General features: G+C 28.1%; 3 protein-coding genes across 9 annotated transcripts; all 3 read left to right on the top strand.

The window, feature by feature from the left end:
• The first annotated feature begins 235 nt into the window (after positions 1-235).
• On the top strand, positions 236-6,258 carry LOC100863903 (uncharacterized). Of its 2 annotated transcripts, none has more exons than XM_012490776.3 (4): positions 236-361; positions 1,073-1,175; positions 1,314-1,511; positions 1,584-6,258. In XM_012490776.3, the coding sequence occupies exons 2-4, from the start codon at positions 1,080-1,082 to the stop codon at positions 3,285-3,287; spliced, it is 1,998 nt and encodes a 665-aa protein (XP_012346230.2). In that variant the 5' UTR covers positions 236-361; positions 1,073-1,079; the 3' UTR covers positions 3,288-6,258. The 2 variants fall into 2 exon arrangements, with proteins under 2 accessions (XP_012346230.2, XP_086761008.1); XM_086904882.1 differs by lacking the exon at positions 236-361 and adding an exon at positions 382-844.
• Positions 6,259-7,503: 1,245 nt separating this feature from the next.
• LOC100865086 (uncharacterized) lies at positions 7,504-14,761 on the top strand. 6 transcript variants are annotated; one of them, XM_086904874.1, is made up of 7 exons: positions 7,542-7,663; positions 8,244-8,712; positions 11,588-11,664; positions 11,930-12,251; positions 13,294-13,527; positions 13,849-14,084; positions 14,162-14,761. In XM_086904874.1, the coding sequence occupies exons 4-7, from the start codon at positions 11,983-11,985 to the stop codon at positions 14,410-14,412; spliced, it is 990 nt and encodes a 329-aa protein (XP_086761000.1). In that variant the 5' UTR covers positions 7,542-7,663; positions 8,244-8,712; positions 11,588-11,664; positions 11,930-11,982; the 3' UTR covers positions 14,413-14,761. The 6 variants fall into 6 exon arrangements, with proteins under 6 accessions (XP_012346301.1, XP_086761001.1, XP_086760999.1 ...); XM_086904875.1 differs by lacking the exon at positions 8,244-8,712 and having other exon boundaries at positions 7,525-7,663; XM_086904873.1 differs by lacking the exon at positions 11,588-11,664 and having other exon boundaries at positions 7,535-7,663.
• Positions 14,762-14,852: 91 nt separating this feature from the next.
• LOC100867021 (uncharacterized) lies at positions 14,853-17,990 on the top strand. Its single transcript, XM_003696419.4, has 6 exons — positions 14,853-14,971; positions 15,834-16,180; positions 16,398-16,671; positions 16,790-17,065; positions 17,220-17,314; positions 17,552-17,990. Exons 2-6 carry the CDS (start codon positions 15,906-15,908, stop codon positions 17,850-17,852), a joined length of 1,221 nt encoding a protein of 406 aa, XP_003696467.1. The 5' UTR covers positions 14,853-14,971; positions 15,834-15,905; the 3' UTR covers positions 17,853-17,990.
• The last annotated feature ends 199 nt before the right edge of the window (positions 17,991-18,189 follow it).

The raw sequence follows: 18,189 nt of genomic DNA, 5'->3' as shown, positions 1-18,189 counted from the left end.
TTTTAATATTAATGTATTGGAAATAAATATTATGTTCTTAATTTTTTAAGTTAAATATATGAATTAATATTAACAAAATTATATAGCATTATATATAATAAAAATTGAATCTAGGGAATTTTCAAACCATTTCACAGTAATGCATCAAGCATGACTTCCGTTTTCGTCCATCTTGAACATTTTAGTTCATAATTTAAACACATAAGGTAACCGAGCGCCCATGGTCAATTCAATCGCGCAAACTCCGGAAAAATAATAAACAAAAGGAGCGATGGACCTTTTCCACCGAAGCTGTCCGATAATGTGTCGTATCGTGTCCTTGCATGTTTAAGTGTTTATACACGTGAAACAGCATCGTGGGGTGAGTTTACGTAACAGAAGACTATACGTTGTTAAAGTAACGTATTGCGTCCTACAAATAACCCTTCTATTTATATTTATTTGAACATTTAGTGTGTAAAATTGAAGAATTTTGAGGTTATATTGACAATCTATGATGGTCGTGTAACAAAAGGGCTCTAATGCATCGGCGTTATCGTAGAAACTTCAATTTCTATATTCAAGCAATTTCACTGAATTTGTGTAATAATATATTCGATTGAAAAATTTTCCTCTTATTGGTTAAAAGTATAAAGATATATTAAATGTATATTGGTATGCAATTTAACGCATTTGCTCCGCCACATTTGTTACTACGAATTTTTAGCCACCCCTTCTACGGCCCCTATTTAAGATCGCATCATACTTACGTGACATGATTATTGATATTCTTTAACTGATAATTTTGTTCTTCTTGCTCATTAAACTTAATAATGAATAATATATTCTCTTTTTTATTTTAAAGGTAAAATCTCATTGTTTATATATACATTATTATTAAATAATCGTAAAATTTTTTAATAAAAATAAATAAACAATATTTTTAAATATTAAATGATATTTACATACATTGTATTTATTAAAGCAAAAATTTTTTTTTATATATATGTATATATAATTTTTAAAAAAAATATATATATATATATAATATATTATCACTTTCTTTTTTCACTTAAAATAAATTTGTTTTCAGTTACAAAATGACAGAAGGTGGTGCAACTAGAATGAAGCGCAATGGCGCTCGTTTGTTTAAAAATCCTCCTCAGCCCCATATGTGTATACAAGACTTCATACAGGTATATTTAATTAAGAAAAAGCTTTAAATGTTTCAAATATTTTTAAAATTTCATATGAATTATTAAATTTACTAATTTTATATAATTATATATTATAAAAATTATTTGTTGAAACTTTAATTTGTTTTATTATTTTAGGGCACTGCTGTCCCATGTTATGTAAATGTTTTATCATGGGAAAAAATTGCAATGCCATTGAAACCTTCACAGCCTGTACCATTTTATGGTGGAATGAGAGTTCGACCACCACGTACAAAAACGGAAGCTGTAATATTTGCAGTAATGGCTAATCCAGAAGTTCTTCGAATTAGTGGTAAAAACGCTCAAGATCCAAAGGTACTTATTCATAATTATTATATTTTATTACATTTATGAATAATTTCTCACATAACTTTATTTTTGCTATAGAAGCGTACCAGTTTAATAGAACTTTTACTAGATTTTGTGGAAAGGATGAATGCAGGCGTAATTTTTATGAGACAATATACAATATTGAAAGATCGGGATATTACTGGTGAATTAAAAGAAGTTTGGAATGCAGTACAAGCAAGGCGAGATATGGAGCAACCTCCTCCGCAGCAAGAAACTTGGATCGACGCGCAGCCACCTGTTCCTCAATATCCTCAGTATCAAGATCATCAACAACAAGATTACACATCACAACCTCCACAATATCATTCAAGTATAGCATATGGTAGGGTAATGAGTAATGAAGGTATGCATTATGAAAGTTATGGTCATCAACCTCAGAATCCAGTTATCTCACAAAACGATCAATTATATCAATCCGGGCAATTAGTACCACAACAGTATCATGGAAACGTTCCTCGGATTACACCAATCGCTTCTAGAGATCGTAGAGATAATATAGTACAGAATATTCCACAACAAAACTGCCCTGCATATCCATCCCAACAGTATCAGTTTCAACAATTGCCTAGGCAAATGGTACCTCAATATGTAAATTCAAATGTTCATCCTAATGCCAGTCTTAATTATGGGCCAACTACAAACTCTAACGTTAATCCAGCTATGAATACGAATTTAGCACCACCTTTTCAACCATATATAACTTATCAACAGCGAATTGATAATGCAATGCATATTGATATGCGCAGAATGCAACCACAACAGCAACAAATACATTTAAATCATGTACAACCTGTTCCACAATATGAACCAGCAACACCATATAATGTTCAAACAAATTCGTCGATTAACGTTCTTACAATTAGAGTAGGTAGACCACACATGGGTGTTGCTCAGAAGAACAACGCTAGTAAAAGACAAATGAATTCTCCTACTCATTCAAAACAATCTTCTTGTACAAATTGCCAGAACAAAGATATGTCCGATAATGGCACGAAACCGAAAAGTCCTGTTAAAGTTTTACAACGGGAATTGCCATCGAATGATCGACAAGATATAAATAATCATATACTCACTACCAATAATAAAATAGGTATCGAAAAAAATTCTATTGAAGAAACAAAGAATATAGTGCAAGTGACTGATTTAGATGAAGAAGTCAAAAAAAATACTGATACTTCCAATAGCGAAACGCCCGAATTACCTAGAAAACCAAATGATACTCATACTTTAGATTCAACGTTAGCGAATACAGAACGAGATACAATGAGTTTTATTGACGACAACACTACTTTCGAAGAGAAACAACAAGAAATAAAAAATACGGATATTCCAAATGGTCAAAATTTATCTGATCAAAAGCATTCAAAGTCAAAAGCGATTGTAATGAAGGGAAACAAACACAAGGAAAATACGGAAAATAACAGAACAATTCGTATTAGATTTGTTTCTGATCAGAAAAACGATAGTCCGAAACGTTCTCAAACAGTTAATAATATTATCAAGAGCGTTTTTAAAATTCATCCAGGTATGTCTGCTGAAGAAACGACAAGTAAAAGAAAAACTAATGGTCAAGCTAAAAATAATTCTAAGATTAATGGTGAAAATGAAGAGATACAGCAAGGATATACAATATTAAAAAAAACAGAGTCTACTACTCAGGAAGAAATAGCGAGCGAATTAGCTCAATTATCCATTCAAGACTGCAAAGATGCGACCGAAGTTAGTCCCGTGCTCTCGTGATAGCCTAGTTTGTAGCTAGTACCAAGTACTAGCTTGCAAATAAAGAGCAGTGAATACAATGTAAATAGATAGAACATTAATCAATAAAAAAAAAAACGAATCTTAAAGAGGGGGACATAAAACAATAGAAATGAATATAATCGTACCAAAATATCAGGACGTGCTTTTGCTGACGGCCATTTATTTTTTGACGAATCCATTCGTCTTCCTTGACATAACTTTGACAAGACGGATCATAATGAAAAGTTGTTTAAATGAAAAAACTGCAAAACTGAATATTTTAAATTAAAAAAATATCTATTTTCTGTGAATGTATGCAGATAAACGATATAAAAAAACTTTTAAAAGGAGATCTTAATAAGATTGCTCCTAAGAAATAAGAAGAATCTCATTAAATGTTAAACGAGTTGAACAAATATTCACAATATAAGTTCAAACAATAATATGAATTATACATTAATATATATTTATTCATCAAGATCCGTCATGCAATTTAGCTTCCAGTAATGTTTATTAATAGTCTTCAAAAGAAAAAATTGAATAATTAAATGAAATAGTGATACGCTATTATAGTGAAATTATAATACATCATCTATATACTGAATGCAAGGAAACTCGACTTTGGATTTGAGTAGATACTCAATACACGTCCGGAATGATAAAAAATCGATTATGAAGGAAGAAAACTGGTTAATACATCTTATTCAGTAACATATAATTTAACGTAAAACATTAAGTCGTTCCCGTAGATTAAATCGAGAAAACAGTTTCACAATGGAATAAGAGCTGGTCATCGCGTACTTACCTTCCAACCATGCAGTTAGTGGAATTACTTTTGGAATTATATCGAGTGGTACAAATCGAATATTTAATACCATATTATGAATCATAATAAATATTAGATTTTCTAGAGTAGTTATTAAGGATTGAATTCGAATTCTTATCTACGCATTAATATTCTGTACAACTTTTTCTCTTATTTTATTTTTCATACTCGTACATAAGATCTTGCGCATAGAAAAGGATTTCAAACATTATATTTTGAAATCCAAAAAGATAAAAAGGAAAAAAAATTTTGTCCACTCGGTATATTCTTTGATAGTACCATTACATTCTAATGCATAGTTTATTAGTTGAAAAATACACAGGGCTGCCAAATCTTCGTGAATCATATCAAAATATTTAGAGAAATATTACATAAATAATTTATTGATTGACCAACTGTTTCTCATTAATTTGTACGCGCTGTTCTACCGCAATTTTTAATTTGCCTCAGAGGCTCTCAATGATTTGTTAAAAAGAAGATAAGAAAGATAAAAATATAACGGTTCATTTTGTCGATATTATGTATCAATAATATTGGAGAGTCAATTAATAAGCTTGGCTTCGTTCACAATGTGCACGAATCGTATCTGTGCATTAGTTGAACATCGAATTAACTGAGGCCTCTGTAAATTTGACGTGCCGTTTTGCATTCTAAATATTACAAAGTACTGCTGCCACGCGAAACGACATCGTCATTTATCAATTTATTTAGCATTATTAAACCACTGTCATGCGTTCTCATAACGCGAATTGCATATTTTGATATTTTAAAAGGATATATTCTATAATTTACAATTAATACAATGATCAAAACTTTTCGAAATGAAACCAAAACAAAAAAAAAAAAGAAAAAACCGTAAAAATTACAAACAATGTCAGCGTGATCTGTCTATTGAGCTAATTAACCTCAATATTTGTTTTGGTCATTCTCCCGATTTCTTTTTTCTTTTTTAACATCAAAAAAAATTTTTTTAAATATGTAGACATTATTTTTTTAGTATATTTGAGGTAGTTTGTTAGTAAGTCTAACAATAAGATCTCAGCTCGTGATAAAATAATAAGTTTGATTATCGGTAATCGTGGCACTGATGGGAAAGGACCAATCCGCAAGACCAGGGTGCAATTAATGATTTCCAGAAGTCTGGAAACAAAGTAGAATTCCTAAAACGAGCTGGTTCTCGAGTGGAAAAAAAGTGCTCGATCTGTTTGTTAATTTTTTTTTTTTTTGTTTTCTTTGTTCTTCTATCATCTTCGGCTTGAAAAAATATAATAATTCAATAATTTGACACGTAGAAACTGTCACGTGCTACAAACAAATATTAAAACGTTATCGTGGTGCGTGCACTATGCATACATATTACAAATATATACACGCACATTCAACATATATACATATACTTATACATATAGAAACATTTTTTCCTTATTTTATACGACAGCACGTTAGACAAGACAAAACATTACGGGTTTCATGTTTAATCGGAGAGAATGCGAGCAAATCATCTATTTTATTATTTTTCGAAAAAGAAAAAAAAATTTACATTTTATATGAATCAGCGCCATAAATGCGTTGTTTTTTTTAAACGATCGTATAAATTGCTCATTAGCAATTTGTCGTAATTACTTTAGCAGTAAGTCTTAAATGCAGCCAATTGTCATTCCCGTCATTGTATTTCGTTTTCTTTTTTTGTTTTAATTTTTTTTTTTTGTCTTGTTCTATTAATTCACAAATACATAATTTTTTTTTGCATACGATAAGAGGAGCGGATGTCAAACGTAACTGAAATCGTTTTGCGTCGAGTTATTTAGTCAATTTTTATTTTAAAATGCTCAAATGACTAAACGTGTCAAAAATGTTACGTTTAATCAGAAAATCTTATTAATTTTATCTAAGAAACTTTATTTACTTCCTTCTCGTCTTCTCTTCTTTTTTCTTTTATTTCGAATACAATTCTGAGCGGCTTGGCCCCTTCCTTTGCCAAACATCCCCAAAGTCCCTCCTCTCATTATTGTTAATAATATGTATTCAGTATTCGTGTTATTTTAGATTCTTATTATTATTGTCAGGTATATTCTGGTTTATTATATCATTATTACCATGAATAATGTAATCTATTATTATTCTATAATACATGGTTTTTCCAAAGCTCGTCTGCTGTTGTTTATTTATCTGTCAAAATTATATTTCCCATCATTTATAAGAAACATTAAATCTATAACATTATATAATAAGCTTCAAAAAATTTAGTTAAATTAACAAAAGAAGATACATTCAATGTGTTATGATTGACATATATGTAAATGTAAATGCAACTTACTTCATGTTCTTATCAACTTTTTACTGTTTAATATTGTATTTATATCTATACATATTGTTTACGCTTAGTTTCTTCGCCTACAAATACAATTACTTATTGTTACAATCAGCAAAACGTGTCATATAAGATCCTCAATTTTAATTTTTGATATTTTGGAGCTATTCAAAATGTGTTAGTATCCTATTTTTTATGTTTTACTTTTTCAATCATCTTTTTTATTAGAATAAAAGATTTATATGATGGTCAGCTTTATAATTTATTACTAAACATTACAACAAAATAATCTACAATATTAATATTATTAATCAAAAATATCAAATCTTTTATTCAATGTGATCATAGATATTGCCTTCTTAAAGTAATATTTAATATAGTTATTAAATATAATAAAAATACAAAGATAGAAATCTATGTTATTAGATATTTCATTCATTCTACATAAATGAAAAATATTTTTTAATTATATTTTTTATAAGATAAAGGATATGTCATATTAATAAAATAAAAGATTTAAATTATTTTTATGAATTCAAGTTTGAGTTTAAAATTTAAAAAGTTAGACGATTTAGTTCATTCTATCGATAATATATTGTTTTGGTGCTGATCTTTATTTCTCATCCTATTTTATCTTTAAAATGTTTTTGAGACATTCAAGAGATAGCGCTAATGGCTAATTTTTATTGTATTTCTATTCTTCTGATTGTCTATATTAATTCGTATAAAACTCTAGAGATGGTGCTGATTTCTATATTTTTATTCCATCTATATCTTTCTTCCACTATTTATTCTTCTTATCTCTATTTGCTCTGCAAAATTTATGCGCTCAAGAAAAGATTCCGATATATAATTAACTTTATTATCTTCTCTTCATGAAATCGTAAATATTTTATTATTATTGTTATTGAATAAATAATAACATTTATAATATATTAATAGTTTGTATAAATTTAGCCTTCATTATATACTTCATTTGTGATTATAATGAACTTATCGATAATATTGTATATAATTCAAAAATAAGGATATAGGAATTAAATAATTCCTAAAATCTTAAACAAAAATAAGTATTGCATGTCATGTCTATCTTATATATCGTTTATGACCATATGTTGTCTGTAGTTTACAATAATATTATACGCGTAGAATGTCAAAACGATGTCGAAAATACAATAGTAGTTACTTTCACTAGCGAACACTATACAAGTTCTACGTGCATATAAAGTTGATAGAAAAGTAAGAGTAAAACATTTTTTCTTTTTTTTCATTTAAGATTTATTTTCACCAACTAGGGAATTCACTCTATCGATAACTTCATCCATTATTTTACCGGTAACCATGAAAATTTGTTTATTATTAATTTCCTTATTATAAATTTTGTTTGAAAAAAATTATAATTTTCTAAATTAAATGAATTTAAACTGTCATTATGTTGAATGTTTTTACAAAAACAATCAATACAATACAATATTTAATCTATTATTAATTTAATATTTATAAATATATTTAATACAATTTACATTTATAAATTATTAGATAATTCATAACACGAAAGTGATTTAAAATGTAATTAAATCACTAGAAAACATACGAGTATTAAAAATCAAATAAAATTACGTATACATATACACTGTAGATCACAAATTTTGTATAAAATCATAATATAAATTTTAAATAAATAAACAAAAATTTATCCGAAATCATAAAAATCTAATCATAATGAAAAATATGGTATTCAATTTTGAATGATATATTTTTAATACATAATAAAAAACTTTTATAATAAAGAATTTGATGTTCGATTTTCGTCCTTCAGATTTTACATATACACATACATATGTACACACACATCTATAACAATATTTATATATATATATATATTTGGATTGCATCCAAGAGAAGGAAGGAGCGAATGAAAAGTAGGAGACTACCTTTCTCCTAAGATGTGCGCTAGAAACTTATTTCTTTCATTTCTTTGCAATGCACGCAACTAGAACGATCAAATAACGAAGACGTGATAATTTTGTATATATTATTTATGCCAAATTGTATTTTTGCGTGATATTTAATCATCTGTTTAATCATCCCCTACACAAGACTTAGTAATACTATATAGTGATCTATGGCAACGTGATATTTTCAGCAAAATGCTGATTATTTTATAGTGTATTCTATGATAAATATATTTTAAGTGAAAGAATCGATTCTGTTATTCCTTTATACGAAAATGAGGGAAAAAAACGAACAAAAACATCAATATTTGGAAAAAGAAGTGGATTTCACAGGTCAGTGTTTTTTTTTCAAAAAGTGCAGTGATGATGATATTTGCTATAAGTGACCAAATTTGTGTTGTTTTGTACCAATTTTTTGTTTTCATTGCTAAGAGATTCATTTTTGTTCCAGAATGATTATTTTGCTTTGCAATAAAAGTATTTGCATTTGATTTTTTTTTTACAAAATAAAAAACTTTAATTTAATATAGATATATAATATAAGTTGATTTTCTTTTTTGTAATATTAAAAATTTAAAATAAAATATAAAATATAAAACTTTATTGTAAAAATTTTAAAATATGAATATAGTAATGTAATTAGCAGAATTTTTTTGCTCTTAGAGATAAAAGTTATTTATATATCGATTTCAAATAAAAAATATAAGTAAAATATGTAAGAATATGTAATTATTAATTATTATTATTATTATCTTTTTTTATATAAAAATCAAAATTTTTTAAGCTTGATCGCATTAAGATTCTACGAATTTCAAAGTAAAAATTTTGATCAAATAATAATTAATATATATTTTCGGCTCGTATTGGATAAAAGAATGAAAAAAATTTATTATAAATCATTACTTCATTTAACTTTAAATAATAACTTTATGAAGGATGTATATAGTATATAGTATATAGAATATAGTATATAGTATAGTATAGTATATATATAGTATAGTATAGTATATAGTATAATATAGAATATATACTTATATATAAAGTTTTGTAATATTTCACAATTCCAATAATTTTTTTCAATTGGAAATTAATTAATATAATAATTTATTATATTAATTATATTAAATTATTTAATATAATAATTTTTGTTTTTAAGCATATTATAGTGTACATTATATTATAAGACTTATCTTATTATATATTATATATCTTAATCATTATACATATATGTATGTATATTTATTTCTTAAATTTATATTTAAGAAAGTTCTTAAGTTTGCTTTATATAAAAATCATGGTTGATTGTTACATAAAAATTAATAGATCATTGACTATAAAAATTTTAAGAAGAAATTAAAATTAAATAATTAAACTCAAATATATTTTAAATTATTATATATCAAGTTATTATATATTTATGATATAAAGATGACTAATGATATTAATGTAATTGGTTAATATTTAAATATATTTAATTAAAACAATATTAACAATAGTATTTAAATACGCAATATTTCTTTGAGTCAAGTTAATATCTTGGATATTATTATAATTATTATTATATTTCTTAATACCTCGTTTTACATATTTCAAAGAATTGCACATAATTTTTAAACATGTAATGCAATAAAAGTGTAAATAGAAATCCACGACTTACTTTTCCTTGATTATTTAGCTATGAATAGTAGTAAATCAACTCGTAATTATTCTATTTTAACACTATTCGACTAATTATTTAATAAACATTAAGTAGGAAAAAATGTTTAAGCAAAGACAATATCGAAATATTGATCGGTGAAAGTAATTTTTTTCGTAACATAAGTGACATAATCTTGATAATTTAACTTTCTAATTACGAATGAGAAGAGAATAAAATATTTGTTTGTAACGTTTTTTTATCGAATATTAAAAATATGTAAGTTGAAATAACAAATGTCTAAAGAAAAAATCAAATACGATAAAATTTCAATTTACAACATTTAATTTATGCATAATTAAAAAATTGTTTACTTATTTACCATTTTGAAATAAATCTCTTGATATAATAATATTTAAAAAAAAAAAATGCACACAATAGTATTTATTCTCTTACAATAAAACGATCGAACATACGATTAGATCGGATAATTTGAAGTCTAAACAAGTTGCATGTCTTCGAAGTTTCGCAATGTCTTATAATAGCTTTTGTATGAAGCAATTTATTGAGTTATTTTGAAAGTTGTTTTCATATTTTTTATTTTTGTTTACTGATATATAATATCGAATAATATAGATTTTGAATCTATATTATTGAAATTCTGAATTACTGTAAGACCTATCTACCATAATTATATAAGCGGCCACATAATATAATCATTTCTTCTAAAAAAAAGTATAATATATAAAAGTATAATAAGTATTAAAAAAAATATAATTTAAATTTAATGTTGTATGTTGATAACATAATAACATCGTAGTCATAATTTGTTGTAAATTATAAATGATATCTTAATGATCAAAAAATTATGAAGAACTTCATTAAAAATCTATTCTTCTTTAAAAATAAAAAATAATAGAATAATTCAATATAATCAATATAATTTCATAACAAGTTTAATATGGACAACATACATATTGTATGCGATTACCATAATGGGCATCCATCATTCTTCTTTATTCCTGTCGCGTCTACTGCACAGATGTACCCACTTTCGATGAGTTTGAATACTAAATGAATTTTGCCGTATCGAATCGAAGATCACTCTACGATCAACATGCGTGAGTTTGTTTTACAAAATCGGTGGACTGTTACGAATTTTGTCAAACAATGATCGACTCGTCCGACAACTTTTTTCAACTAAAGATAATCGATCATTTGTAGATATTCTAACTCATTATATTATATATTATTATTATATATTATATTAATGATTTAATTAATTATTATTAATTATTTGGAAAAATGACACTTGTATAAATAACATAAAATTTATAAAATTTATATAATGGATACTAATGATAAAATGCAATTGAGCTTATTCCACATTTGTATCATAAAATACAAATATTTTATTATAAAATTATATATTTATAAAATTTAACAAAAAATTTTTAGATAATTTAATAAAAGTTTTTATAATTTTTAAGAATTTTATGGGAATTTCTAATTTTGGGAATTTAGGAAATTATAATCTTGGGAATTTAGAACTTTCTAATTTTGGTAATTTAGAAATAATTCAAGGACGGTATAGGACTATAAAGTATAGGATTCGAAGAGAATTAGGAGACTTGAGCTGCAAAACCCAGGTATCCAAAGTCCAAGATTATATTTCAGAATTTGAAAGAGAGTTCTTTTTGTCTGATCTTTTATCCTGACCTTTTGAGAAAAAAATATTTAAATTTCAAGTTTTGAGTTTAAGATTAATGATTTAAACTTCATATAAAAAAAGAAAAATTTTATATGAAAGATACTCATTTATTTACTATTTAATTTATAAATTAAAAATATAATTTACTATTGATCAGAATGATCAAAATATTAAAATAATATTATTAATATTTTTTCATTTAGATGTAGTAGAATCAAAACTGCAGACGTTGTTAAAAGATGGAACAAATACTTTCATGGATTTCGAATGGCTGGAACCAGAATTGCCGTCTTTCTTCGACGAAAAAAAATTTCTTCTCGGTCAACAGATGTTTTATAACAATGCTTTCACCATGATGATTGCCAAACTATGTGGATTGTTATCTTTATTCGCTGTACCATCGATCAAGGACGTTTTAATGTTCACTGGACAAAGTAGCATACCATGCACCGCGTTTCGCAGATATGTATCCACTGTTTTGCATAATTGGATTTGGTATGGAAAAAGAGCCGGTATAGAAAAAGAGTAAGTAATAGTAAAAATTTTTTTTAAGAAATAATTTCAAAGAAAAGGATAATTTATTAAAAAGGATAAAAAACAAAGATAGAAGCTCAGACAAATAATATTTTATAAATATTTAAAGGAAGGAAAATACCAAAAACACATTTGAGATTATCATAATTCGTCGCAAATTTTTTTCCTTTATGATTTTAAATAACAAAATATTTCTTTTTTTGAAGAATGAATAATTTTTTTTTTTAATTATCAATAATTTTTATCGAAAAGAAATATGTTTATCATTTAATTAATCAATTAATTAAAGTATCTTGTATGTATCTTCAAGAAAATTGTATAAAAATTCATCCATCCGAAATGGTTAAAAAGAAAATTAAAAAGTTTTCAAAAAAAAGATAATAAATCCTCTTCGTTGATTCAGTAGCTTACTAATTCAATTTCTTGGAAATGTGAAACGTGTTAAGAATAACGTTTCCTTTAAATTAATTTCTATTTTGTCGCTAGAAATAGCATCTTTATCATATATCTCTATTTATCATTAAATTTACAATTTAGAATTTCTACTAGGCAGATTTAACACGCGTGAAGAAAATTTGATTTTTTTACGAATACTATCTAAATATTCTGCACGCGATAAAAATATTTTTGGAAAGATCGACATCACAGAGAAACATCATTGGTATACGAGGAATCAACAGGCGCAGCACCGGTATTTTAATCGATTTATCTTGCCGAATATAATCCTCTATAAATGATCAGACAGAATAATTTCGTATCTGGGAAAATCCAAAATGTCATTGAATAACAAGTGTACTATAAATATTTTTATACATATAACACAATATTTAAATAAGGAATATTATTATAAAGAAAAAAATTAAACTTTTTTTTTTTAATTTATTTTGTAAATATTGTAAAACGGTTAAGATAATAAAAAGAAAATTGATTCTTAGTTCTAAGCAGATAATTGTAAAATGAATCAAATGTGAATCTTGAATTTATTTAAAGCAAGATATTCTGTAGGATTATTTTCTTTTTTTATCTTTTACAGATTTCTCGAGTCGTTGAAAATTGTGCGAAAAAAACACTGCGTAGCGTTTCGAAGAAGCTCAGAAGCAGGGCTGAACAGAGTCTCGCAACTGGATATGGCATTGGCTCAATTTGGATTCATGGGTTTCACCCTTTTGGGCGGTGACTATCTTGGGGTGAATAATAATTTCGAGGAACTAGAAGGACTGATTCACTTTTGGCGAGTCATTGGCAGTATGTTGGGCATGGAAGACAAGTTTGTATATTCTTCAAACAAAAACTTTTCTTTTTTCATTTTCAATTTATACACCGATTATCGAAAATTTGGATTTTATAAAAAATCATTTCATAATTTGAAAAATTGTTCTAATTTAATATTGGCCAGTATATTTTATGTAAATTAGATAGATATTAGATAAATATTAGATAAATTAATTTTTTTATAGTTTAATACTTTGAATACTTTAATTTTCATAGTTTCTATAATAAAAGTAACTTTGGTAGATAATTTTAAAAAGATTAAAATAGAAAAATAAATTTTTATGTATATAAATAATTAAATATATTTTATATACAGGTACAACTTATGCACTGGAAGCGTTGAAGAAACACTTGCTCTTTGTAGACGACTTCTAGACGAAGTTTTTCTTCCATCACTCGCTTCTAGTGGTAAAGATTTCGAGGAAATGAGTCGTGTTTTAATCAAATCTCTATGGTCCGTGAATCCTTATTTAGATTCAACAGCTTTCGTCCAATTCACTTTTATTTTTGCATCAAGTATTGCTACGAATAATAATCATTCCTTAAAAATAGGTAAACCATTTTAATGATAAAAGTATTAATGATTATTTAAACAACAATTTAAATGAAACAATTTAAATAATTTTCAGCTCCATCAACCATGTCGTGGTATAGCAGATTTATATTGAATCTTCAGTTATTTACACACAAATACTTGCTACCATCTTGCTATTGGTGGTCCAGATTCTTCAGGGCATTCTTCAATAGTCAAATGCGATTAGCGATCTATTTGACGGAAAATTTGCCATTTCTGGCTTTCTGGAACTACGGTATAAAACATTCTTACATCGATATATATAAATATCGCGTCAATATCCGAGCTTCAACCGCAAACGAATAATTAAAGAAGATGTCTTCCTTATCTAAGATGTACATAATTTGAAATGATTATGATTATAACATATAAAACGTTAACTTATTATAATCAGTAAGAGTATATATCAAAAAATATTCTGTGAATGCTTAAAATACAACTTAAGATCGATTTTAAATAGAAATTCGATTTAGAAAATAAGGATTACCATTATAATAATTTTATATTAATTATTGTACCTGCAATACCAACAAGAAAATTCGTACTTAAAGAATAATTTGTATTTAAAGCTGTATTTAAAATTATGTATTGGCTAAATGTAAATACAGATATATTTGTACATACGTATAATATACGTGCTAAATACAATCTCAAATTAAAGCATAACTATCTATCTTCCCGCTAATAAGGTCGAATAAAATGATGAATTGGGATAGATGTGAAATTAGTTTCAAATCAAAGACAATGACCCATCGAGCATGCACAATTCTCGCTTATGCGAAAACCTTAAAAACTGTGTAATTTTTCCACGCAACGTTTCGTAATTTTAGTCAAGTCTGCCTTATCTCTCGCACCATGGCATCTGGTGAGTGTTTCCCTTTCAGATGAATCTACAATACTTATCGTATGAATCGCAAACCTGTCGTTCAACCCATATTTTTATTTATTCACTCGAAACAAGTCGCGACTCGAGACTTTCGTTTTTCGTTTACCTTTTTTGAAGATAAATTGCTCGCCAATATACGTATATATCTAAGTAAAAAATTATTAATCGAATCTAAGATCGGTGTATCCTTTTAAAACTCGAGTTGCAATAATAGAGTTTATATATGTGAATTAACCTTGAATACTATATTGCATACACGACACTGTGACTGCGATAAACATATTACACACATAACTATAAAAACAGATTTAATTTCGTCGGACAAAATACACAAATTTTAAAGGTTATGATCGAACGTCGCATTCTAATTTAATACATTTTTGTAAAAATCGTAAAATTTCTGCACCGATAGAAAGTTAGAACTCGTTGTATACGAATTTGTGATCGTATAATTCGAATAATTGCACCTTAATCTCAGGAAATTATGTTTTTTCTTCGATAACTTCCGGTCAGTATCATTCTCGAACATGCACCACAACGACATCGCATGTCACTGCCAATTTTACAGCGCTTTATTATTTGCAAAATTGAAAGATGAAAAATAGTTTGCGTATTTCTTAGCTGCTATTTAACGAACTAAGTTTTTTTTTTTTCCTTATTAAAACGATGAAATAAATGGAATATCTATTATTTTCGAGTGGCTTTATTGTGCAGATATTGTATGAAGAAGAATATAAATTTTTATTTTTTCCCCCCCTCCCCCCAAAATTTTGATATTTTACAAATAGTTACAAATTAATCAGCAACGTTGCTTCATTTTGATATAAACTGGTGATTCTAGAAGATATTTACAGGTAAAGCAACGAAGATCCACTGAATGAAAAGCGTAGAATAATACGGGAAGATTCGTTGAATGTCGAGTAACGAGGGCAGCCGAAAAAGCAACATAGTATTTAAGAAAAATGCAAGAGTTCCGTGCAACTGTGGATGGGAGGTGAGATTCGGCTATGGTGTCGCGGTTACCCTGGCCATCTTCGAGGCAAAACGGTTTTTCATGTTGATCCTGGAGATATTCGCCGAATGGCAGATCATTCGATTCGCGGGTGGTCTGCGACCAGTCGTATTTACCTTGACGAACGTCAGCTTGGGTCTGCCGACTGCTCTGATCACGGTCCGTAATATACGGAAGTGAGTACACGATTAAATTTATTCCAATATCTTTGAAATTTCAAAGTGAAGAAAAGAAAAAGCGTAATGAAAAATGAATCCTCTGATAAAGTCGTATCCGTCCATTCGATATTCTCTTTTATTTGTTTATCCCTTCTTTATTACACAAATACGATCGTCAACAATTATTTCGTTGAACTGGCCGTCGAACGCTCATCCATTTATTTTTCTCGTTTAGACGAAAGGTGCCACATTGTTGCGCGAAAAAAAGACGAACACTGCAATGCCTGCTTATAGTGATTGCGATATGCGCCATAATGAACGCTGCCACCATAGTCTCCATAGGATATCACATAAGCGTCAGGCAGGAGACATTGATCGATATTTTCAACAATTCGATGCACTTGTACGCGAGTACAGCATCGCACAAGTACGCGATCGACGAGATACAGTTCATCTTTCAGTGCTGCGGTCATTCCTCTTACGCAGATTGGTTCCTCTTTGACTGGCAGGTGAATCCACCATTCAAAAAGGGTAACTCGAAACACGGTATAGCAAGTGTGAACAAAAAATATATACAAATAATATTTAAAATGCAATGTGATATCAGAAATGTAATTCCTTGATCAGGGTGTGGATTATGCCTCGCGAGAGGAAATGGCAATTCACAGTCCGATATCCGACGAAGAATATAGGGATAAAAGTGTTCCGTTTAGCTGCTGCAATTTACATGCAATGTCACCGTGCGAGCACACGCAAATATCGGAAAACGATATCAGAACTATAAACATGAATGGTTGTGTCGAAGTCATGAGTCCTGTTATTCTCAGGATCGTGATCGTGGCCTATGTCATGACCAGCACATTGGTGATCATTCAGTTTTTTTTAGCTTTTTTAATCTCAAAGGTGATTTTAATTACCCTATAAATTCTTATCTCTCTCCCTCTCCTCTCTCTCTCTCTCTCTCTCTCTCATTATATCTTCTCATCACGTATAAATAAAATAGACTGTCATTGACGAAATGCAAATTTCTTGATTAAATTTTCGACTTTCCTTATAGATGATACGGAAACTTTTATGCGGAACGTGTCGCATGTATCGTTTTCCCAAGTCCTTTGCCAATGAGTCTACCAGCGCGTCGTTGGATAGCTCAAGGTAATCGTTCGTAATTTGTTTTTCAAGATGAAAATATATCGCGGTCGTAAATTGTTCAATAATTTCAATCGAATCGTTAAATTTCAATTAAGAACGAGTTACAATTTATCGATAAAACAACTAGAGTCGCGTCGTTTCCGCGGATCCCAGTGTGGTCCAGGGATAAGATAATTCTAGAATCGACGCATCTTCGACGTTTAACATGACAAATGAGACCTCTTATCTCCCCACTTTCAGCTCAGAGACAGAAAGGCGCTCAAGCACATCCTCTTCGAATTGGGAATCACGGCATGCGAAGAAACGCGATAAACGTAAACGAGTCGATAAACAAGTGTCGACAAAAAGCATTTCTTTTAAACGTAAAGACAGCTTGAAAAGGGATTTGAACACCTCTTCCTCACCGTTCGATTCTTCGCCAAAAAGTGGGAAACGTTCTACTCGTTTTAATAAGATTTTCGGTGCCGCCAGGATCAAACCAAGCGCCCACGAGCAACACACGATATCCAAAAAACGAATGTACGACGATGAAACGCGTTGACAAATTTATTATTCACATGTTTATCCCATCCATGTAAATCATATCGCGTCACAAAGGATGTTTTACGATCATTTAGATGGATTTATTAAGATTTATTTATTAAAAAAAAAAAAATAAAAAAAAAATAAAAAAATAAAAGTATTAACAAGTTATACGCGCAACACGCTCGAGTTCTCGAACAAAGAAAAAGTTCAAGAACAAAGAATCGAGAAGATAAGTGTAAAGATCGCTTCTTGGAGGAACAGCTGGCAAACACTGGAAAAGAGAGATTTGATCTTGCAGGTAAAAGCTTAATTTTGAAAGATATTCGAAGGCTGGAGGGAATTCGAGAGGAGAG

Source organism: Apis florea, unplaced genomic scaffold (assembly GCF_048593485.1).
Source record: "Apis florea isolate Af1SG1 unplaced genomic scaffold, ASM4859348v1 contig_2350_pilon, whole genome shotgun sequence".
Lineage (NCBI taxonomy): Eukaryota > Metazoa > Arthropoda > Insecta > Hymenoptera > Apidae > Apis > Apis florea.
The sequence above is the reverse complement of the archived record's forward strand: the minus strand, read 5'-3'. Positions and strand labels throughout refer to the sequence as shown.